Source organism: Stenella coeruleoalba (assembly GCF_951394435.1).
Source record: "Stenella coeruleoalba genome assembly, chromosome: 19".
Taxonomy (NCBI): Eukaryota; Metazoa; Chordata; class Mammalia; order Artiodactyla; family Delphinidae; genus Stenella; species Stenella coeruleoalba.
Window position 1 is genome coordinate 10926789 of NC_137165.1, and position 24311 is coordinate 10951099.

A 24311-nucleotide genomic window follows, 5' to 3' on the forward strand; every position below is an offset into this window, starting at 1 on the left:
TGGTAATAATAGCAACACACCCATTCACACTCTGACAGGGACGTGCATGGGGGGTTTTCTGCAAGCCAGTGACACCCCGCACTCCCTGTGCCCTCTCCCAGTTCCCCCAAGGACTCCAGAGCTCCCCACCTTCGTCCCAAGGAGGAGGGCTGATTCTCCTAATTCCGGCACTTGGCCTGAAAAACTTAAGCGCGTCCCTTTCCCTTCTGGGTGCCCCTTGACTGATCTACATAAAGCGGAGCTCCAACTGGTCTCCAGGCTAATCCTTTCCCGGCCCGCCCTCCACCTGTTGAAAATGGGCTCCTCTGAGCCTTGCCAAGCTGCGCTGCCCCTAGCGGGCGTCGGAGGCATGAAACTCCCTTTCAGGAAGACCGGTTTCGAGCCGTGCCATCGCATCCTGCTCTCGCAGCCCCTGCTGGTCCACAGCCTCCGGAGCATCTCCGCAGCCAGCCCTGGGTGAGGGCAGGGGCCGCTGATGCACCTGGCAGGGCAGGGGTAGCACTGTGGCTTGGGGGCTTCCGGGGAGCAGGGGTGGGGCGTGGAGGGGAAATCCTCAAGGTTGGATCCAGCCCTTATTTTAAGAAGGAGATTGTGTACAGCAGTGTGGTTGTACACCTGTGTGTCTGTATCAGTGCCTGTCCGCCTCAGTGTGTGTGTGTCTCTGTGTATGCCTGCAGACCAATGCCCAGTATGACTCTCTGTACAACAGTGTGTCTGTCAGTGGACTCCGGTGCGTGGGCGGCTATACCTAGGTGTGGATTTGTCCCCGTAGGTCTGTGTGGGGCAGTGTAGTAGCTGGCGGTAGGGTCCTGAGTGTGTAGGCATAGGAGATAGTGTCAGTGTATTTGTCTGTGGGGTAGTGATTCTGTGGGTGACTGTCTCAGACAGCGGTGTGTGTGTGCGTTTGTGTGTGCACGCATAAGGATGTGGGTGTCAGTGTCTAGCTCTGCATGGGACAGTGATCCAGTGTGTGTCTGCTTCTGTGAGTTGGTATCAGAGCGTTTACAAACTGGGTGGCTGGAGGTACAGGTGTGCCTGTCACAGTGCCCCAGCAAAACAGAGCCCAGTGTGTGTGTGTGTGTGTGTGTGTGTGTGTGTGTGAGTGAGTGTAGGGGTCAGGGTGTCTGTGAAGCAGTGATTCAGTGTGTTTGAATCAGTGTGCGTGTGTCCCCAAGGGTTTGAGCGAGTGTGGCGGCGTGCTCGTGCCCTGTGTGCTTGTGTAGACGCGTGTTGGTGTGAGCGCCAATGCATTCGCCCGGTGTGTGTATTTTACGGAGAGCGAGGCTGTGTGTGTGTGTGTGTGTGTGTGTGTGTGTGTGTGTGTGTCTGTGTGTGTGTATGGGAGTGAGTGTCAGCGTCTCTGCTCCCCAGCAGCGCGAGTGGGCTGGTCCCCAGGACCTGAGCTGGGGGTGGGCGCCGCCCCGCCCCCCCAGCCGCGACCCCTCCCACGTGCGGCGGGCTGAGGGTGGCGGTAGGACGGCCGCCTCTAGGACCCGGCGGCGGCCGGCCGCTGTCCCCGGGCCGCGCGAGTGAGCATGTGCAGAGCCGGGCGCCCGCTCGCCCGCCGCCCGCCGCCCGCCGCCCGCCGCCTGCCGCCCGCCGCCCGCTCGGCGCCCGCTTGCTCCGCCGCCGCGGCTCAGCCCGGACGTCCGCAGCCCAGGGAGCCAGGTGGCGGCGCCTTGTGCCCGGGGCGCGTCGGGCCGCTCCTCGCCGCGGGCCGCCCGGGGGCGTGCGGGCGCCAAGGGCGCCTAGGCTCCGGGCACTGCGGGGTTGCGGGCTCGGCGCCCCAGGGAGGCGGGCGCGTGGCCGCCGGAGCGGCCGCCCCAGCTGGTCGCGATTGCGGGGTGAGTGCGATCTCCGGGTGCCCCAGCCGGGACCCCCGCGCGGGCTGCGGGCAGGGTTCCCCCAGCCGCGGGCCAACAAGTTTGTGTAGACGCGGCCGGGAGCGCGGCGGGGCTGCACCTGCTCCGGCTCCGGGGCGCGCTGGCGGGGGGACGCCTCTCGCCGGGCCACGGCGGCTTCGCCCGGGAGTGTGTGCGCGTGGAGCCGGGCTGGGGGGCTGCTTCGGCACGAGCGGGATGGGGCGGGGGTGCGCAAAGCAGTTTCCCAAGCCGCGTCCGCCTCCTGGAATCCTCAGAGACCCTCCGTTTCCCTGGAGGGAGCCGTGGATCTGGGGAGGGGGCGAGGACAGGCTTTGGGGTGCGCACTGCCTCTTCTAAGAGGAGACAGTGGCAGCTCGCTCTTGTTCCGCCACCACGCCAGGCTTCCGGTCAGCGGAGGGTTTTCTCTGTCTCTTGGTGAACTTGAGGCACGGGCAAAGGCGAAACGCACGTATTTCGTCCAGAAAAATTACTCCAAGGAGAGCTCTGCATTTTCCTAAGAGTAGACGGAAACTCACGACTGGAGGCTACTAATTGCGTTTTTCGTTTCTCATGCGAAGCCTCCAGGGGGGTCTTCTGCCTCAGGGTAACCAACCTCCCGGGGGTCTGTTTTCCTGAGCATCTGTGCCCACCGATGATGCCTGCTCGGTGCTGGCTCGCCCGTGGGGAGGGCGGGGGCGGAGAGGGAGACCTCTGACCCTTCTCTGAGCAGTGGGAGGGCTGGTTGTAAGGGTTCCAGCCCCCCGCCCCGTCCTGCCCTGGGATCCCGCTGCTGCCCACGCTCGCCTGCTCCCCACCTGCTCCCAAGATGGACAGACTCGGAACTCCTCTCTACTTTTCTAACAGCGTTAGACGCTGTCCTCCCTCTTGCCGCTGGAAGGGCGTGCTTCAGTTTGTGGAGCACTCGGGTTATCCCATGTTGGGACGCCGTGATTGGGAACAGGAGCTGGGGGGGCCTTTTCCTTCTCTCCTCTGAATAGCCTAGGTTATGGGGCACAGAGGGTGAGGGCTCGTGGTGAGTGGAATACAGGAGGCAGAGAAAGCTGGCTGGCTCCGCTCTGCCTGCAGCCGCCCCTGCCTGCTGGTTGCAAGGGCTGGAGAGAGGGCAGCAGGGAGGTTTCCCTCGAGTATTCCCCTCACCGCCCCCAGCCCCACGCCATACCCTTAGCTCTGGCCTCACCAGTCCCTTGGAGAAGATGCCCCGGTGGGCCATCAGAGCCCAGCAGTTCCATGGGGAGGAGCAGCCGTGTTCATCTCTGATGCACACTCGCTGAAGGAAGCGTGGCAGGCAGCTGGGCTGGTGTGCTGAGCCCGGCAGCCTCATCTTCCCCCAGGAGAAGCCCCCTGGCCCTCACCCGCAGCTGCATCCCCCTGTCTTCAGCAGGACCATTGCCACAGCTCCTCTGGAAGAATGCCTTATTTGGGGGGGAGGGGATCCCTCATTCGGTGGACGTTGGAGCCCTGCGGGGCACTGTCCTGTGGCCTGCAGCATGTCTGGCTAGGAGTGAAGAGACGCTAGGATTAGGCAGAAGGCCAGACCCCTGCCCCTTTCTTCCCGTCTGCCTAACCAGGCAGAAGTGGATATTGTGGGCCACCCGTTGGTCGGCTGCTAAAGCCTGAGCCTCTGAGCGCTGGGCAGTGAGTTGCAGAGCTGCTTGCCCGTACAGTCTGCCTGAACAGGCAACCCAGAGCCTCTAGACCAGGACTGAACCATGTCCGAGCAGCGCCTCTCAGGAGGGCGTGTTTCTCTTTGTAGACACGCCTGGCTTGAGATCCTATCTGGCTCAGACCCAAGTCAGCCGTAGTGAGACCAGTGCCCCGGACTCTCCCTCCGGAGCTACACTGAGGCCAGGGCAAAGCTCAGTGTTATAGACCTTCGGGGTCTTTATCCACAGGATGTGAGTGATGATCAGACCCACCAACAGGGGCGGAACTGGGTTGGAGGCAAGCCCTGCTCATCTGAGGCGTGAGTGCTTGAACGTGGCTTTGGACCACCTTCTCCCTGGGCCTCTTTTCACACTGCGGCTTTTAATCTCTCTTCCTCGTGGTTTTGACAAACAGCACGTTGACGTATCACCTGGAAAGTTGTTGGAAGGGTGGCACTTTTGGAGAACGTATTTAGGGAGGAACTCTATCTCCCAATGCAGAGCTGAGAGTAGTTGGAAGAACAGGGTGAATTAATTGTGTACATCGTAAAACACTGTGTGCCTCTTGGTAGCTGTTAAGGCTTTCCTCCTCCACTTTGATTCTCTTTTTCTTGCTCCTGGAAACTCATGAGGGGGCCAGGAGGGTGCCGAGGACAGGAAGGCGCGAGGTGTCTTGGCCTCCCCCACCCCCGGCATAAGTCCCCCATCCCAGTGACCTGAGGCACGGCAGGCACAGAGCCAGAGAAGGGCAAGGTTCACTTTGGCTGGGTACTCCACCCACTTGCCCAGATTTATCCAAATCACTCAGTGGGGTTTGCACAAACCTCGAGAGTTTGCCACTCAATGGGAGAAACATACGAACACATGAACAAAATCGGGTTCTACTAAAGAGGTGGCCCAGAGATAGCCTAAAAGCGTCTGTGATTGGCCCTTGCAAGAGTGGGTTGGGCTCCACATCAACCAACTAAAAAGGCGAAATGCCTTTTAGCGCGTTTGGTCGTATTCTGTCTGTCTTTGCAGCCCTGGCCCCTAGAGGGGTGCCTGGAGGCATCTCCATCCCTGGAGTTGAACAGATGAAGACCATGTGATATGGTAGATGATGCCACAGACCTGGAATCCGCAAACTTGAGTTCAGTCTAGCAATAGCTATTTGTCTTTGGTCAAGTTAATTTGCCCTCTGTCTTCCTCAAATTCTGCATCTCCACGACGGAGATGATCATGATTTGACTTCACCAGTTTATGGGAAGATCATTCATTCATTTGATGATCTGTTGATTCATTCAGCACACTTGAGAGTGTGTGAAAGTACCTTGCAACCTCTAATATGGTCCATAAAGATTTATTCTTATTTATATGAACCCCAGCACTTTGGTTTGCTGGAGGATTCCCCCCTCCCCCCACCTCTTTTGCATTGAATGGCGTTTCAGCCTTACTGTTATGTTTTATACCTTTTTAGCAATATTTCTTATTTTGGACCTTTTAAGTTCTGAAGTTCAGAAGATCAAAAGATTTGCCTCCTCAGAGGCAGGGACCCCACCCCATTCCCATTTCCCAGACCTTGTCCCACCCCAGGGCCCCGCAGATCTGTATTTAGTGGGCCCTTTGCTCTCTTTCTGAATCTCCAAGAGCCAGAGGCGTGAGACCCTGGGATGAGGGCAGCATGGCCCTGAGCCTTGGAGGGTGGCCAGTGGGCACAGAGTTCTGGGGTCTGCCCTGTGCCCCACCCAGAGGTGGACAGAGGCACTGCCTGTGTCTAGGAGGGGCTCATAGGCTGGGAGGAGAAGTGGGCAGCGTAGCCGGGACTCAAGGCAGGACACGTCGCCCAGAGCATCCAGCCTCGCCGTCGAGTGCTGGGGAGTGGCTCTGCTCTGGGGATCAGGAAACTTTCTTGGAGGGGGTGGCATTAGAGCTGAGCCTTGGTAGCCACAAAGCCTTTCAGAGCCACAAGGTGGGGCCCACGTTGGCATCCCTGGCCGGCGGAAGAGTATGTGTAAGGGGGCATGAAGGATTGCACGCTGGCCAGTGGGGCGTCGAGTTCTGGAAGGAATACTGAAGGGAAGTTGCTGGGAGACTGAACCAGGAAGGGCCACTGAATGCCAGGCTGAGGCGCTTGAACTTGGCCGTCTGAGTCCTGGGGAGCCACTGCAGGCTATAGCATTGCTCGTTCTTGGTGTTAGAAAGATCTCTTTGTTAGGATGCTGGGAGGGGACAGCGTCTCGGAGAGGGGGCGGGGTCCAGAGGACAGGCACTGAGCCTGAGCAGGGCAGAGGCAGGGGTTGAGGGTGGGAAGAGACAGGGGAGGGCTAATTCAGAGCGCTGAGCCCAGCTGGAAGCTCGCCGGTGTGGCTTTGCCGAGGTCCTGAGGCTGAGACAGCCGCCTGCCCCGACCCCAGCCGCCGGTCACGCAGGCTGGGGCTCCGAACTGCTAGAGCACGAATGCCCACCTCCTTGTCTGGGGAGCAACACGGCGGTCCCTGTCCCTTGAGCTTAGGGCAATCACCCTGCTAAGAGCGCACCGCTCTGGATCCCCAGAGGGTTGCAGCCCTCACCGCAGTGGCCGCAGTGGCCGAAATGCTTCTGGGGCAGCTGGAGTTGTTCTCCCCTCGCCTGCCTGTCCTCTCTGGCAGGGGGCGGTGAAGGGTGATGGAGTCACATGACTGAACCCCAGTGGCCACTGGTGAGGCCCAGGCCGTCTCTGACCTCTTTCTCCAGCCCCCAGGCCCGAGGGTCTGCCTCCTCTCCTCTCCCGGCTGTCGCCACCCCTCTCCTGTTCAGTCCCTTGGAAACCCCAGCCTGGAGTCATCTGCCCAACCCTCGTCCCTTCGGGCTGAGCCGCAGCTGCCACCTGGGGCCCAGATAACAACAGAGTAACAGCCAAGGGCTCAGTTGTCTAAGTCCCCAGCTGAGACCCCCAGAAGCCCCTCTGTCCCAATACTCTCCTCTCATTCCTGGGAAGAAGCTGAGGGGCTCCCTCCCCTGGGCCCTGGGCTCCTCTGGGGTGACACCTGGGCCTCTGGCAGGCCGCCAGGCAGGACAGCTGGCGTCCACCTGTCCAGCCTGAGGCTCGTGCCTCCCTGGTGCCTCCCCCCTCCCGACACGGCCGGAGCCTCGGGTAGGGGTGGGCCCCCTGCCCCCCATCGTCCCCCTGAAGCACTTTGCATGATTCCCAGACAGGCGGTGTCACATGGGAAGCATGCCTGGGGGAAGAATGGTCCAGACCTGCAGCAGAGGGGAGGGGCCCAGGAGGCTGGGACGCTGACCACATGGCAGCATCTGGGAGGTCTGACAGGGGTGGGGCGAGGGGGGGTGACACCGTGTGAGGCACCATGTCTGGGGGCTTCATCCTGGCATGTTTTCAAAAAGGTGGTGATGGAGACACGCTAACCCCCTTTCAGGATTCAATCTTGCCTCGTGTGAAGCTGGTGTGGGGAGAGAGGCGGGAAGCTTAGTGGGCGTGGGGTGGGCTCTGGGAGCAGGGAGCCGGGTCTGAATTCCGGTCCTGGTTTGTCTGGCCTCGGCCAAGGGGCTTCACCCAGCTGAGCTTTAGAGACCGGGGCTCTCAGATGGGGGTGATCAGGGCATCTGCCTCGGAGGGAGATGGGAGTAAACGACATGGTGCAGGTGAAATACACAACCCAGTCTAGTTGGATTATTCAACGCTGCCAAGTGCTTCATAAATGGTGGCATTGAAAAAGCAAGCAATCGCTAACAGCTGTCTTAGCATGGGGGCAGCTTCAAGTAAGCCTGGGCTAGTGCGCCCACCCCAGGGAGTTGGAGGCTGAGAGGAGGTGTGGGTGGCTGATTCCCCCCACAGCTCAGCTGCTGCAGGCCCCTCCTCCAGCGTCTCCACGTTTGCCTCTTTTGCGCTGGTAAGCTGAAGGCTGTAGGTAACGGAAGGCTTACTCCCTGATTCGATCCCGGGACAACGCGTACTTACCCCCATTTAACATGAGGAGCCTGAGGCTCTGCCCTGTGCAGTGACTTGATCAAGGTGGATTTGCTCTAATGGAGGGCCTCCCGGCCTTGGGGTACAGCGGGCACAGCTGACGGGCAGCGGCTACATACGCGCCCCAGGCGCTGGCCACTCCCGCTGTGCAGCTGCCCTGTGGCTTGGCTGTGAGCCCTTGTGCAGATGCTGCAGTAGCCCAGCCCCCCACCCCCACCCCAGGCCTCTTTCAGGTTCAGTCACTCAACAAACACTTTTACGGGCACTGCCCTGCCGGATGTGTGCTAGGATCTGGGGATGTGGCGAGAATGTGAGATCGGGTGTCATCTGTGCCCTGGGGGAGAGGTGAGCGTGGCAGAGAGTGGGGGACGACTGACGAACGTAATATCAGTGGGAAGTGGGCTGGAAGTCTGGGCAGGGGGACGGTTTCCTGTTGTGGCAGGTGTTCTGGGCTGGGAATCGGCTTCGCGACGTTGCAAGTTCAGAGCGGCAGCCTGCCTTATAGGAGGCCAGGGTCGTTGAGCGCTGGCGTGAAAGTAGCTGCCCCCTGCCCCCACGTCCAGCGCCCACCTCCCCAGACCAGGGGAGGCCCCTCTGGGAAGGGGTGGCTCTAGAGAGGACTTGGTTGGGGGGTGGGGCTTGGCCCTGACAGTGCCGCATCCCACTGTGCCCTTTGTAGGGTGCTCCCAGAGCCTGTATACAAATGTGTATGGAGTTCTGGCCGGGTCTTGGCTTCAAAATTCTGAACTGCTGATCCATTGCCCACCTTGTGGCTCCAACTCATCAGAACCTTTCTCCCCACAGCAGGCGTCCTCTCTCCCCTTGTATTTTAGTTCTATAGGATTTTTCACTGATAGAATCCCAATCTTGTAACCAGAAGCCTTTTGCAAGCAGATCCGGAAACCTCTCTTCGTAGCATGACACAGGAAGGATAACATAAAGCTCAGGCACCCTTATTAATTTCCATGTATCTGTAAGACCTGACTGGTGAAGCGGCGTCCTCTGCGCTTACGTATTACTCCATCTCCCGTGTTTCCAGTGAGGCTCCCACAGCTCTGAATAACCGGAATTTGAGATTTCATTGCCCTGACACCCACAGGAGGAGGTTTCTGATATCATGATTCGCCTATTAACATATCTTCTCATTCATTTTTAAAAAATGTATTCAGAAACAGAGATGGCTGAGCATCTATGCTGCTGGGGCTCATGCTGGGGGCCAGGGTTACTAAAATGCATGGGGCATGACCTCTAGGCTTGAGTCAGTCAGAGTCCTGCAGGGATGATTGACAAGTACGGGGACAATTAAAATTATCTCGGGGTGGTGAATGCTGGGATGGGGGTCAGCACGGGCTGTGGGAAGACAGAGAAATCTACACCAGTGGGTAGGTGGTAGTCAGGGAGAGCTTCTTGGAGGAAGTGGCACCTGGGCTGATTCTCGGAAGATACACAAGGATTCACCAGGCAAAGAGGGAGAAAAAGACATCAAATGCATTGTGTATAAAGGCACCAGGGCAGATGTGCTGTGTGGTCGCTCTGCTGGACTCTGTGTGTGTGTGTGTGTGTGTACACGCACATGTGCACACGTCATGGGGAAGCAGAAGGAAAGGGCCTGGTGAGAGGTGAGCTGGTTGGGCTGGATCAGGAAGGGGGCCTCGTATGTCCTGCTAAGGAGCTTGGAGTTTAGCCCAAAGCCATGGGGAGCCACTGAAAAGGGTTTTAAGCAGGGGAGTGCCATGATCAGATTTGTGTGTTAGTGGAATCACCCTGGCGGCCTTGCAGAGGATGGATTGGAGGGGCCAAAGCTAGAGGCAGGGAGATCAGTCAGGACTTCTTGGCATTTTCTCTGCAGTTCTACAAATCTGACGAGGCTGGCTGGGGTGGGCCTGGCACACACCAGCTTAGAGAGGAAATAAAAGCTCTGGAGACCCGTCTGGAAGGGCTCCCAGACTCAGGGTTTAATTCCACCTTCATTTGCTGATTCCCTAGCCTGCCACCCCTGCCCCAGCCTGAAGGACCCACCGGACCCCCATATTCCCAGATCCTGCCCTCCCCAGAAGCCTCAGGACCTGGCAGCTCTCAGCATTGGATCAAAAAGGGTCATGCTGGTCTGGGCCCCTCCCGGGACCCTGGAGTGCCAGGCCGCAAGAGCCCAAACATTGTCTTTCCTCTCACACCCAGCCGCCGTCCGTAGGGCACAGAGCAGCCATTGAGGGGCCGTGGGGCCCTGGCGGAGGTACCGGGCCCTGTTACAGGCAGCGGCTTAGTCACGCTCCTAGGAGTCTTTCTCCCCGGGACAAGCCTGTCCTTGTGTTAAGGGCCGTCCTCACCCAGCAGCCCGGCTCACAGCAGCTGCGGGACCCTCTGCGAACCCGTGACAGTGCACTTCAGAGGCGCCGCCAAAGGAAACCAAAGCCCAGCGTGAGAGCTGAGTCCTGGGGAGCAGAGGGGCACCCGGGACGGCTGCTCTGAGAGCCCTCCCCGCTTCACCTCATCAGGTGTCCAGCCCCGCTGGCAGGTGCATGGCCTGGGGCACTCTCCTGCTCTGGCCTCCTCCCTTTAGGAGACTATGCAAGCCCACTCTCTCTCCGTGTGCCCTCTCCTGTGTTAAAACCGACCCACGTCTGCAGAAGCATTTCCAAAAGACAGTTTGCAGCCCCAAGGCACCCGGGGAGTCAGCACGCATGTATTGAGCTCCTGCTGTATACTCATGCCTTGGGCTGGGTGCACACGTAGGTGATGGGGTCTCATTATAGGCTGGGCCATGTGTCAGTTCAGAGTCCAGGCTCTGAATACAGGCTGTTCCAAACCTCAGCCCCTCTGCTCACCAGCTGTGTGACTTTGGGAACGTTACGTTGCCTTCTTTTGCCCCAGTTTCCTCATCTGTAAAATGCGGATAGTGCTGTACAATATCTACCTCACTGGGTTGGTGTGAGGATTAAATGAGATGATACATACAGCATTTAGCTCAATGCCTGGCGTGAAGTAAGGATTCAGTACAAAGACACTGCTGTGGGGTTTTGGGGTTTTTTGGGTTTTTTTTGATGGGAGTGGAAGGTGTTTATTTCTTTCTTTTTTTCTCCCCCAACTCCCCTCCCATCCAGGCTGCCACATAACATTGAGCAGAGTTCCCTGTGCTGTTCAGTAGACCCTTGTTGGTTATCCTTTTTAAATATATCTGCTACTGTTTTTCCTCCTTACCGCTATCGTTATTGGATCTTCCTGCCGCTCCGGGATAGAGTGTTAGCCCCCTTTTACAGGTGACGAAGCTGAGGTCCAGTGAGGTGAAGTAACCCACCTGATGTCACACAGTCATGCAGTGGCAGAGCTGGGACTGGAACCCAGCTCTCTGTCATGTGTTCTTGCAACACGGCGGTTCCCTTTGGTAAACAGAGCCCCGGAGTGCAGGGTGCCTGACCCTGGGGCAGTGGGAGAAGTGGACCCTCCTATTGCATCTAAGTGCCCTTTCTCTTCTTTTCCAGATTTATAAGCTGGAGATGAGGGTCGCTAGAGCCCAGGGATGGCAGAGTTTGTGACACTTGGGCAGAAGCTGCAGCTGCAGGGTCCGGGCCGGAGTTAAGTGATGGTGTCACGTGAGCACCTGCTGAAAACCAGGCGGGAGGAACAGTAACCCCAGGAGAGCACAGGCTGCTGCCGGGATGCAGGGATGACGCCTCCGCAGGCCCCAGCCTCCCTCCCGCCTGGGTGCTAGGAGCCGTCCCTGGGCTCCAGCCGGGAGCCCTGCCGCCCAGGGGCATGGCCAAACCTTTCTTCCGACTCCAGAAGTTTCTCCGCCGGACGCAGTTCCTGCTCTTCTTCCTCACAGCCGCCTACCTGATGACCGGCAGCCTGCTGCTGCTGCAGCGGGCCCGCGTGGGCCTCCCGCCGGGCCCCCGGGCCCCCGGCCCCCTGCAGGCCCTGCCAGTGGCCGCCGTGGCGCTGGGCGTGGGCCTGCTGGACAGCCGAGCCCTGCACGACCCCCGGGTCAGCCCAGAGCTGCTGCTCGGCGTGGACGTGCTGCGGGGCCCCCTGGCCCGGCCCCGGCCCGGCCCCCGCTGGCTCCGCAGCCGCAACTCAGAGCTGCGCCAGCTGCGGCGCCGCTGGTTCCACCACTTCAAGGGGGACCCCCAGGGGCCGCCCGCCCTGGGCCCCGAGGCCCCCAGGCCAGCCGCCAGCAGCCAAGGTAGGTCCTCAGCCCCGGGTCTCCTTGCCTGTATGGGAGCTACTCCCAGGGGCCCCATTCGGGGGCACAGGACTGGGGTCCCCTCTCCCTGGCCCTGGCGGCAGCCCGAGAAGTAGGCGCCGAGAGCCCAGGGCCTTCCCACACCGCCCCTCCCCCGGCTCCGAGGCAGACAGGAGGGGCCTGGGAGGGGAAGCCCTCTGGAGTTTTGCTCGCTCCCCAGCTGGGCTCGCACGTGGCTGGAGGTTGAGATGTGTGAGCATCTTGGAGCTGAAACAGACCTCGGCTTGAATCCTGGCTCAGCTCCAAGTTTATTGGGTGACCACGTCTCTTAATTTCTATGGGCTCCTCGGAAATGGAGGTTGAGGTACCTGCCCCAGGGTTATGGTGAGGATTAAATGTGATCATATAGAGCAGCAGTTTGCAAAGCAGGGTCCCAGACCAGCAGCCTCAGCATCACCTGGGAGCTTGTTGCAAGTGCAGATTCTCAGACCTACCAAGTCCCAGACTCTGGGGCGGGGGCCAGCAGTCTGGAGCAGCAGGGTCTCCAGGTGGCCCTCATGCACGCAAAAGCTGAGGGCCGCTGGGCTAGGCGTCCTGACGTATTCGCTGGCACTCAGGAACTGGCAGCTCTTATTATTTAAACTCCCCCAAGGTCATTCTCTTAGTCTGGGTTCCCCGGAAGCAAACCCTGAAATCGGGATTTAAATGGACTTGGTTAATTTGGGATGTGATCCAAGGAACACTGGTAGGGGAGTGGGAAGTGAGGCAGGGAAGAGAAGGTGGTCAGTAAAGGGTACGTTATGGAGCAAGTGGGGGCTTGGAGCGAGGCTAGAACATGCATCTTAGGGTGCAGCCTGGAGGCAGCAAGGCCGCGGGGACACGGGCGGGACGCTGATCAGACCGCCAGAGTCATGCAGCTGGGACTCCATCATGGGATCAGCCTGGTTCCAGGCCGGGACTCTTTACACCAAGTTATCCAGACTGTGCAGGGCCCAGTTAACTGAGCCTGTGTGACGTGAGCACCCACGGAGTGTCACAGCTATTGTTGGGTGGGGACTGATCTCAGTCAGTGTCCCAGCATCCCTGTCACCACCCCATTTGGTCCTGTACCACAAATCACAGGAGAACTGCTATCCTGAGTATAAGAAGTGGAGTTGGAGCTTAGAGTCCTCAGTGGCAGGATATAGAAGAAGATGAGGCAAGAGCCTTAGAGGATGAGTCTGGTGGCCCAGTACAGTGAAGACTGGAGAACTCTGCCTTCTACAAGAAAGAAACTTCCATGGAATGAAGTTTCATCTGAAATCCTCTAGGTCATAGCCCTTGCGTGGGATTCCTCAGCAAGGCTTCCATGTAAGAATGAGGGAGAATTGAGGAACTGGTTCTGTAGCTCATTTCATATAGATACAATTTCTGTAAACTCTGCCCAACACATCTAGAAGCTGGGTCTCTATGCAGGCTATACCAGTGTAACTCCTTTAGACTAAAGTGTAAGTGACTAAACAAAGTTGCCATGGATTTCTTGGAAAGAAGGCATGGAAAGAGCACAAGTTTTGAAAACAGACCTGGGTTTCTCTCTTGGTATCGCCAGTTATTGGCTCTATGAGCTGGGGCAAATTAGCCATGATTCCTCTTTTTATTTCTCTCAGTCCACACTTACTGAGGACCCACGTATGAGTCTCCACGTGTGCTATTCACTGTGCACTTGAGGAGCTCAGTCTGGTGGTGGAATCAGATGTGCACCCAAATGATTACCCCACAGTGTGACTGAGGCATCATAGAGGCACGTGCCAAGGGCTTGGGGCTCATTAGACAGAAGTGACAAGTTCTTTGTAACCTGGCTTCAGGGTGACTGGGCAGCAGAGGAGAGGACTCAGGGTGACCTGGTTATAGCCCTGTGTATAGAATACGTATATCCAGGAGAACCAGTGGGTACCCCTTAAGTCATCATTTAGAGAGGCGATGGAAGAGGCTGCCGTGAACGCTGAGGAGATCGTGGTGAGATGCAAACAGGACCGATCGTCACCGTTATACACCACCAGTTTCTGCCCTGAGCCCCTGAGTGCCCTCCACACTCTGATGCTCTGGCTGACCCTCCCTGGTGACCCCCAAACCTAGCAAGTGAAGGGTTAATGCCTGGTACAGCGGGAACTGTCAGGTTCTGGTGTTGAATGGTGATAATTCTGGCAGGTTGGTGCCCCGCCCCAATAGGTTATTCAGTATTTTGAATATCCCCCAGGATTGGAGGAAGAATTCGCCCTCTGGGAAAGGCTGTGGTATCCTGGCTGGAGATCTTCAGAGAAAGTGGGGAGAGGCAGGCACTGGCCTGAGGATCCTCTGGGAGCCCCCTTCCCTTCTTGGGGCTCTGTGGGCCCCGCACAGCCAGGGGGGCCTCCCTGGTGGAGGCTAGCTCGCAGGCCAGCCCTCGGGACAGCTGCTGGGGTCGCAGACAAAGAGAGCGTCTCTTTGCGGCCCAGGCAGCCTGCCATCCCCCTGTAAGGGGATCCGGCAGGCAAGCCTTGGAAGCTGCAGGAGGTCCCATCAATCACTGAGCATTTCATTATACCTTGGACAACATCCATAATGGAATAAAATGTCAGTAAGTTTACTAGGGGAAAAATAGTAACTTCTCCATAGCCAGTTTGTTTTTTATTGATAGTAATTTGCAAAGACATTGCAATATCTCCAAAGCCATCGTTAATAGCCTCACGGCATGTCCATTTTGATGTGCAAATGAGCAGATGCGGAGTCACAGACAATAATATATCGCCTCCGTTTCAGCCCAAAGTAATAAATCCGTCTCAGAATGTGTCCCAGTGCCTCCCTGGGAAGTCCTTTCTTTTTGCACATTCTCTCTTTCTAACTCTGTCAGGGAGTTAGAAAAGCCATTCATTATTTTTCCAAGAGAAGGGGCTCCTCTCCTCCTCACAAGCAGAGGGGGAGGCGCCTGCGTCTCAGGCCTTTGCTACAAACTGAGATGGGACCAGCGGGGCATGGGCGTCCCCTCCAGACCGGTCAGTTCCACCCGATGGCCAGCTGGTAGCTGGTTAGCCTCTTCTTGTTTTTGAAGAACCCAAGCCTGACTGCTCAAAACCATTTCTTTCTCTCTTATTAATGTGTTCCGCTAATATTTACGGAGCCGGGACTTCCCTGGTGGCGCAGTGGTTAAGAATCCGCCTGCCAATGCAGGGGACACGGGTTCGAGCCCTGGTCCGGGAAGATCCCACATGCCGCGGAGCAACTATGTCCGTGAGCCACAACTACTGAGCCTGTGCTCTAGAGCCCGGGAGCCACAGCTACTGAAGCCCACATGCCTAGAGCCTGTGCTCTGCAGCAAGAGAAGCCACCGCAATAAGAAGCCCGCGCACCGCAGTGAAGAGTAGCCCCCGCTCACCTCAACTAGAGGAAGCCCGCGTGCAGCAACAAAGACCCAACACAGCCAAAAATAAATAAATTTAAAAAAAAATTTACGGAGCCATTGTCACACTCGGCCCCCAGGTTAGAGTGTAGGATCAGAATAATTATAGCTGTCACTTATCTGAGCATCTGTGACGTGCCTAGATGTACATGTGTTATTTCATTTAATGTAATCTTTGAACAGCCTTATGATGTCAGCGGTGCTGTCACCGTTTTAATGACGAAGGATTTTGCATTTCAGGGAAGTATAGTCATGTAAAAATATTTATTGTTAATAATGACATATAAACAATAAAAGCAGTCACCGCTGAGCCCGTACTACATGCCGCGCCTGCATTAGACACTTTCTGTGTTATCTCGTGGAATTCTCACAACCACCCCATGAATTCCAGGAGACCATATCCCCATTTTACAGATGGGAAAGTGGAGGCTCAGGAAGGGGAAGCTGCACATGCCAGATCACGCAGTCAGATAGTAGTGGAACCTGCATTTGAATCTAAGGCAGCCCATTCCCTATGGCTGTTTCCCCACTCTCCCCGCAAAATGTGTATGCGCCGGTCTCAGCCTTCAGGGGTCTTGAGCCCAGGTACCTTTAGAACCTTCTGGTTAATTTCCCATCAACGGTGATAAATGTTTAGCAACCCCTGAGCTTGTTTTGGATGTTTACTTGAAAGCTATAATAGAATTTCTTCTTTGCTGAGCAACACACATCAGAAATTTCTTAAATACTAGTTTTTTTTTTTTTTTTACTAAGTAGGCAGGCTAAGGAGAGCGATTGATTCTCACTGACCTGGGTGAGAGCTTTCTGGTCTTGGTAGTCCTGAGATTTATATAAAGAGAGAGAAGCTTGTGGGGACTGGGTGTCTGGGGTCCCGAGTAGAGGAGTGGAGCCTGTGTCCATGGACAGACACTGGGTGTGGCCACGTGTGTGCCGCTGGGCATCCGCAATGAAGGTGACCTCAAGAGGTTCATAGCCTGGAAGGGGGGGAGACCCTTTGGTAGACACTGAGAAGGTGACTGTTGCTGTCTCCTCAGCCCCAGGTCCTCTAACCTGAGGTCTCTGGGTCTTCAACCATTCCTGGCATGGCGGAGAGTCCCATCTTCCCCCATCTTGATCATCTTCCTCTTGCCTTACCTTTCTTAACCTGGGGCCCTGGGAATCGCACATTGGTGCAGCCAATGGGACCAGCCCCTCCTTGCATCTGGGCTCTCTGCTCCCCCTCTCGCACCCTCGCAGGATGTCAGTGTGGGTTTTAGGAGCTCTGACCCACTGTTGGCATCGTGCCTGACCCTGTGTGGTGAGTCACCAGCTAAGGGGAAGGTGTGGTCCCTGCCCTCAATGAGCCTTAAGTCATGGTACAGAGACAGGATACACAGGCGTACACGATTTTTAACAACAACAGTTAACGATAAGGATTTGGGTGACAGCAAGGTTTTCAGACACTCAGTGTGACAATTCAGAGAAAGGAGAGGCCGTAGTGGGCTGGAGTGGTCAGGGCTGTAAGTTGTCAAGGACAGGTAGGAAGTAAAGTGTGGACATGCGGGAGGGAGCAGGGACATGTCCAAATGTGGCAAGAGGGATGAGCTTGGGTGGGGTGGTGGGTTGCATTTATGCATTTGAAAGTGGAGGAAACTGAGGCACAGAATGTTGAAGTGATTTAGTCAAGGTCAGAGATGGATTTAAGTGTGCTGTTCACACCCGGGAAAATCACTCCCTGATTTGGGCCCCAGGAATGAAGGCTGGCAGACCCACTCCTCCAAACCACTCAGCAGGCGGCCCTGAGCTGCTGCTCTGGGCCAGGTTCTTGGCAGCAGCAAAAGCCAGTCTGGCCTGAACAGGGAGCTCCTGGACTGGTGGATGAGATCGCTACTCCTCCCCGCAAAGCCGTCTGGGAGCTGGCAGGCTGTTGGGAGGCCTTGGGTGTGCGGCTTCCCAGAGACAGCCTAATTTCCGGAGGCTGCAGCGTACCGCTCAGGCGCCACCTGAGACATCCTGGAACTGAGTGTAGGCGTTGCCCTGGAGACGAGAAGCATCTTTATCACGGGTGCCTGGTCCAGATCTGGGCTCAGCTATTGAGGGTGTGCATTCACAGCTCGGACTACGTGATGGCGTGTTTGCAAACTCCCAATGCACAGTTCCTTCAGCGCGCTGCGATGCACATGACATTTACACACCTGACACACCTGCTTAGTGCTCGAGTTCTCCAGGCTTTGCTGTGCATTTCTGGGAGGCAGCTCCCTCTCTTGAGGTGACAGGTCAGGGCTGTTTCCCATTGACATGTGCACGGTTGGGTCAGCACTGTCGCTGCTTTGTAGAGTCTTGTCCCCTAGTGTCCCTTTGCAGGAATGTGCCACAGATGCCCTCACTGGGGAGGGCTCAGCTGTCCCTTGGTCCTAATGATTCCCACACAGGACAGCTCTCTTACATGTTAACAGGTGTGTAAGCAGCATCTGCTTACACACCTGCAGGGATGGGGGCTTACTTCCTCCTGGGGTGGCAGATTTTCTTCTTGATATAACTCTCCCTGTTTGCAAGATCTTTGTGTTAGCTAAGATCAGACTTTCCATAACTCATTTCTTCCCTCTGGATCACGAGGAGGTGACAGGACCTGCCTATCGAGACATTTTTGGAGGCAGAGAGGCCTTTTGCAGCCTAGGAAGGGTAGGGATGGAGAGGAGAGGGGTCCAGGGGAAGAAATTAAACGAGCCAGACTCAGTGGGTGAGGGTCAGTGGAAGAAAGTTGTATTCTGTCTGATGCCAGGCTCCTGGCAGGGTGTCTGGAGGGACAGTGGACCATTAACTAGGAAAAGGGGGAGGACGAGAACAATGTGGAAGTGTCCAGAGGCGCTTCAGGGAGGGTTGGACCACAGCCTCATCCCCTGGGCTTCTCTGAGAAGAGCCTTAGCCAGGAAGGGCAATGCCAAGGGTGGAGCCAGGTAATCTCCCCTCTCTCCGGGGCCTCTGAGTCTCTGCTGTTCTTCCCCGCCTGCAGGCACATACATGGGATGCTTCAGTGACGACGGCCAGGAGAGAACTCTGAAGGGGGCTGTGTTTTTTGACTTGAGAAAGATGACCGTCTCCCACTGCCAGAATGCGTGCGCTGAGCGGTAAGTGTGGGACCCTGACCATCAGCTCCACTGGAAATAAGGTCCAGAAAGTGGAAGTGGTGTCCCTGAGGAGATGCGTCCGCTTCCAGTTGGCTGTCATAGTGTAAGCAGAGCTCGACCGATCAGATCCCAGTTGTCCGGAACAAAGAAAGTTTACTGACGGCACGGCAGGGGGTTATGGAAAGAGCTCTGGGCTCAGTGTCAGGAGAGCCGGGGTTCACTTCCTGCAATGCCAGGACTCACCCTTAGCCTGGCCCCAGACCCAGCTGCCATTCCTGGAACCAGACCTCAGTGCCCTGGGCCAAGGTCAGGACTCACCCCAGGCCCCGCTCTGCCTGCAGGTCCTACGTCTATGCCGGTTTGGAGGCCGGGGCCGAATGCTACTGTGGAAACCGGCTCCCAGCAATGAGCATGGGGCCAGAGGAGTGTAACCATGAATGCAAAGGGGAGAAGAGCTCCGTGTGCGGGGGTGTGGGCCGTCTCTCCGTGTACCGCGTGGAGCAGCTGCAGCCCGGCTCCAGGAAGCGTGAGTGTGCCAGTCTGTCCCTGAGTTCCGTCTGTCCCCTGCTCTGCCACCACCCCCACATCTGCAGCCCCTCATCCAAACCACATGGGACCGAACCTGTGCTCCACCTTCCTCACCACCTTCCCCAGACAGGCTCGCGGCAGGGGTGTGGGGTTAGCCTAAGTTCGCTCGAGTTCATGACCGAGGCACATCTTTCCTTATCCTCTACAGGAGAGAGAAACTGATCAGGAGGCCCAGGGCCTAGGTCTAGGTGTGTCTCAGACATGCTGTGTGGCCTCAGGCAGTTTGCTTCCCCTCTCTGGTTTCCAGTCTAGTTTGTGAAGTGCAGAGGCAGACTTTGATTTCTAGCAATGGGGCAGACCAGGTAGTCTGAACGTTTCCTAGCTATGAAACACCTAGAAATGCTGGGTAAAATTGTCTTAAATGCACAGCTGAACTAACAAGAAAGTAAGGAAATCCCTGGCTCCAGGAAAGAAGTGGGAAGTAGGAGTCACAGTGGTGAGATGAAGGTAATCAAGGACGCTGTGCAGCTCTGGGTCTCCGCCAGGGGAAGTTGTTCATCTTGGTGATCACACGGCTTAGGTTTTCATGTCCACAGAGGACAGAAAAGGAGGCTTTGAGCCTGTCAGGGTAGGGAGTTGGATTGAAACTTCTGTATAAAGTTGGATCCAATTTCACTGAAGTATAAATCAGTGAAATTTTACATTAAAAAAAAAAACAACCTGCCAGAAATAGAAAAACTTGTCTGTTTTGACCTGAGCTTTGGGTGAAAAGCAATTTTCCTAAGAATTTATAACCTAAGAGTTTATAATTGCAGGCCTGCGTTTGTCTGCGTTTTAAGGTTCAGATTTGTGCCATCTGCCTGGTCCTGAAAGCTCCAACATGAAGTTTGGCTCTGGGCCATCTGGAGGTACCAACAGAGGCACGTGCAAAATTCTCTCTTGGGATCTCTGCCACCAACCCAGGTGTAAAGGGTTCCCGTAGCTGAATTCCCACTGAAGATGAGTTTACAATTCAAAATTATAGAACCCAGGGGGAAATAATCGACCACAGGGAGAGTAAACTGATACATCAAACAGCAAGACTGAACCTCCCGGAATTTCACCTGAAAGTGCAGAGATGTCATCTCAACAGAGATGACCACTGAGGGGGCCCAGCTAGGCGTTGGTGAAACTCGGATCTGTCCTCATTGCAAGATGAGCTGCAGATCCACTTGCTGTAATTATAAAAGGCCCTTCTATAAATTAATATGGCTGTGTACATTTGCACATTTGGGGGGCCGTCCTCTTCCTGACGGGGAGGGGCCAGGCTGGGAAACAGTCAGAGCGTGGGAGACCTCCCCCCACCGCTGGCGAGTGTGAGACTGCAGGTGATGGAAGCACAGCCCAGCATCCAGGAGCATCAACTCATGAACTCAGCCACCTCTGGCCATGGACCAGGGCTCCGGGAGAGCTGATGGATTAGTTCGAGAACTGGACAGAGCTCAGAGAAAGGGGTCAGGTCAGACGCGAAGACTGCAGAGGGGTTTCTGGGAGAGCTTTCCGAGTGACGAAGGAGTTTGCTAAGCAGTCCGGAAGCCCAGCTCAGAGGAGCATGGGTGAGCTGCAAAGCCAACACTGGCTACCATCTATGGGGTCGGAGTGATGGGGAGAGTGGCTCAGTGCTCAGACCCGGCCAGCTAGGCTATTCCAATGCTTTCTATATTCAGACAGGATTGTCGGGGAACCAGGGCTCCCGATGGGGGAATGGGGACGGGGTGGAGACCCTGACAGTGCACTCTGCGATTCACCAATGAGCCATTACCTCAACAGATGCTCATTGACACCTACTCCGTGGCAGGCCCTGTCCTGGCTCAGCAGTTTGCCATGGTACATGGATGTACCAAGTCCCGCCCTGTCATCTGGGCATCCACATGGGCTTCCTGAGGACCAAACTGCTCCAGGAGGGCTTCTTGGACCTTTGATTTTCCTGGGTTCAAACAACATTAGCCCCCCTGACTCCTCAGCCCTGCCCGCCAGGAGGATCAGGTCTGTACGTGGGCTCTGGGCTGCCCTGGCAGCTCGTCCTGCCTGCTCAGCCACTGACCCTCAGAGATCAGTACTTGGCTCTAGGTTGCCCACTGGTTAAGGGTCAGATGGTCCAGTCATTCAAGCCAGCCTCAGATCTCAAGCTGGCTAGACTTGTTGTCACAGTTAATGTTGAAACGGTGGGACAGCCACCCCTTCCGGCAGGCTGGGGAGCCTGCACGGCTGGCCTTTGCCGGCCTGCTCCCCTCTCAAGGGCGTGAACCGACAGGATCTCTGTCAAGAGGTGACCAGGTGACCGGCCATCTGAAATTTCAGCTTCTCACTGGCAAGGAGCTCTCACAGGAGTAAGAGCCGTGAAGGTGCCCCCCGGGGTGGGATCAGGGGGAGGGGCAGAGCAGGTCATCAGTGGCTCCATCTTGGAGGCGTCCTTCTGCCCCAGGCGCCCCTGGAGCTGTCACCTGGGGAGCGGGAGAGAAGGGTGTGGAATGGGCTGCCCTGGGTCACAGCCTCTTCCCCGACAGTCACAGCGGCGAAGTCTAGAGGCAGCTGATACTGCACTTCTAGCAGCATCCTGTGTCACTGACCTGTTCCAGCTTGTGCCGCGCCCTCACCTGCCCTGTCGTGTCCAATTCCTTATTCTGTCGGCACATACTGGTCACCTGCTGTGTGTCAGGCCCTGGGCCGGGTGTGGGGAGCATTGGGGTGACCCAGATGCAGCCTCCTCCCAGGCCGCAGGGAGGTACTCACCGGAACACTGCTCACCCTCCCTTGCCATGTGGCCCGAAGCCTGCCTCCCTGGAGCCTGTCCCACCCCAGTGCAGCTGACCGAGGACCACAGCCCAGTCCGTCTAGATATTTTGTCCTTTGGGGGCCCAGTCATGCCACAGGACAGGACGGAGTTCTGTGGGTCCTGCACAAGTCATCACCCCAGGCCCTTGCACCAAAATCCAGGGCAGGAAAGTGGCTCTGGGAGATGCAGCCCCATGGGGGCTGGCATGTGTGTGCGTGTCATCCCTCAGAACAACTCTAGCCGCCAGGCGTTCCTTAGGTGAGAAAATGGAGAGTCTCTGAGTCCATGACACGCCCAGATTGCTGACTGAGTCCCTGGCGGTGCCGGGGCTTGATCCCAGGCCGTCGTTAGGATGCTCTGCGTGGACTCTTTTCCCAGCACCAGGCTGCTTTCCTTCATCTGTGCCCTGATAGGTGCGTGCCCTGACGCCCAGACCACTGGTGCCATGGTCGATAGGATGGGCTTCCAGACCCAGAGTTTGGTCCTGCTTTGTCGTTTTGCATGGAGAGAGCCTCCCGCCATGGTGCCGCTGGCTAGAGGGTTTCTGCTCTCTCTAAGAGGTGTGGCAGGCGGAGAGAACCGGGAGAGGTGCTGAGCCCCGGGAGATGTTGTGTTAAAAGGAGCATGGGATGAGAATCAGGACGCCATCCAGAGAAACTCTGAGGAGTCTGGAGGAAATAGGAACAGTTGGTGCCGGAACATTCCAGAAGGTTTGTCCCCACACCAAGGAAGCCAACTAGGGAGCTGAACTTCCCCACCAGAAGGTCTGTAGAACAACTTGGCAGCCTGTGTACCACGGGCTTGAGGAGTATTCCTAGAATTTGGCGGGAGTTCAAGACCAGAGAAAGCAAAGTAGTGGTGTGACTCGACGGCACAGCAAGAGGGAGTGTGGCAGGATTTCAGGTTTCCAAGTCGACTTTTCTTTTCGCGCGTGCGTGGGTAGGACAGAGTTTTCCAGAGTGTCAATCTCTTGGGTCACCCAGTGCAGAATCTAGTACGGAATGGGTGCACGATCCCGATTTGTGGAAGGAAGGAAGGGAAGGAGGAGGAGAGGACGCACACTGTCCCCCGAGGGCTGGCAGGAGAAGCAAGACATGAGTGCAGAAGCTTCAGCAAATGGTCCCTTGTCGGTGACCCCGGCGACCCAGGCTAACGAAGGTTCTGGTGCCTGGTTTCTCTCAGGAGCTTGGCTTGACCACAGCCTCTACGGGCAGTTTGCCCTCTCTGATTGGAAATCTGCCTTTCCTGAGTGTTTTTCCACCTGTTTTGGCCTCTGAAGCCACTGTTTTCCTCTGTGACAGGCATCGAGAATGGTGGGCACCATTTCTCACCGGAACCCCATTTCCTTCCCCGCAGGAAGGACCGTCACATACCGGGGCTGCTTCCGACTGCTGGAGAACGTCACCCACGCCTTCCCCGACTCCCTGGTACAGGCCAACGTGACCGTGGAGACGTGTTCAGGATTTTGTTCCCAGAAAGTAAGAGCAATTATGATCTCACAGCCCTGTCCTTTAACCATCCAGCCTGAGTGGTGGTCTCAGGGAGGGGCAGGTGCCCGTGCGGGGCTGCGGCTGTCCGTCCTCGGAGCCTGGGTGGGAGCTGAGGAGGGAGGTCCGGGAGGGCGGGCGATGACGCAGCAGAGTCGCCGAGGATGCCGGCAGGAAGCCCGCTAACGAGGTGATCCGGGGCTGGGTGGGGAATTGTCAGAGAAGGTTGTAAAGCTGAAAGAATCGTGCCTTTCCCGACGTGAGCTCTTGGCACGAGTGTCAGATGTTAAGTTGACTTGGTTTGGAAACAGGAAGATGCTGGCTTGGGACTTGGGGAGTGCAGATTTTCTGTTATTTGCGCTGACGGCGTTGGGCCACGAATCTGACTTTCGGGGGCTGTAGTCACTCATGTACCTTTGGTTCAGCCTGGGCTGAGGACTGGAGTGTGGCTCTGTGCAGGGGCCGGGCTGGGCACCAAAGCCCACTGTCCCTGCATTGCATGCCAGCTCCAGGGTGGGAAATGTTGATCAAGGCCACGTGGGGCTTGCACAAAGCAGGACCGGGGACGGGGTGTGAAGCGAGGCTGGCGGGACCGGCGGGCCGCCCAAAGGGCTTTGAGAGCTGGGGCTGGAGACCCGTGGTCTCCAGATTGGGCTGGAGGCCGTGGCCCTGGAAATAGCCCCAGGTGGCAGGAGGCTGGGGTTTGGGGCTGCTCCGATGTGCTGGGGTTCAGTAGCCTTGACGGGACTGTGATACGTGGCCGTGTAACAGAGTAGGGCTAGGAGAGAGGAGGGCCTTGGCAACGATGATGGTCTTTACCAACAGAAGCTAACAGGTACTGATCGTTTATTCCAGGTTCTGTTCCAACTTTGCACGTGTTAACCCATTGAATCCTCCTGACAACCGTAGGTGCTCTGATTAACTGCATTTTGCAGGTGAGGAAACAGAGAGCTCGGGCATCCTGCCCGAGGCCACACGGCCAGGAAGGGGGAGATGCAGGATTTGAACTCCGCCTAGCTCCGTAGCCTGCTGGTTGTTAGAAGGGTATAGGGCGTGGGCCTCAGCCAAAGCACACGTAGTTGGACACAAAGAAGCACTCCCTGCAGGGGGCCCCGACCCACAGGGAGCTGCCGCGCTCTCAGCCCTATTGAGATGCTTCCCTTGGAGGTGGGGGGAGACAAAGCCTTTTTCCTACTCGCTTCCCTCTTGCACAGTCGCGGCCTTTGAAGTGGCTCTCTGACAACTCTGGCATTTCCAAAGCCACTGCCAAGGATGTCTTAGGCATCAGGGCTCATGAGACACAATTC

At 56.8% G+C, this 24311-nt stretch overlaps 1 protein-coding gene across 1 annotated transcript in view; it reads left to right on the forward strand.

The window, feature by feature from the left end:
- Positions 1–1651: 1651 nt before the first annotated feature.
- WSCD1 (WSC domain containing 1) overlaps positions 1652–24311 on the forward strand; it is a 37474-nt gene continuing 14814 nt past the window's right edge. The window contains exons 1-5 of the mRNA XM_079905573.1: positions 1652–1844; positions 10952–11652; positions 18060–18174; positions 18516–18700; positions 22874–22995. Coding sequence (XP_079761699.1) covers positions 11226–11652; positions 18060–18174; positions 18516–18700; positions 22874–22995 — 849 coding nt within the window. The 5' untranslated portion in view covers positions 1652–1844; positions 10952–11225. The remainder of the gene's footprint in view (positions 1845–10951; positions 11653–18059; positions 18175–18515; positions 18701–22873; positions 22996–24311) is intronic.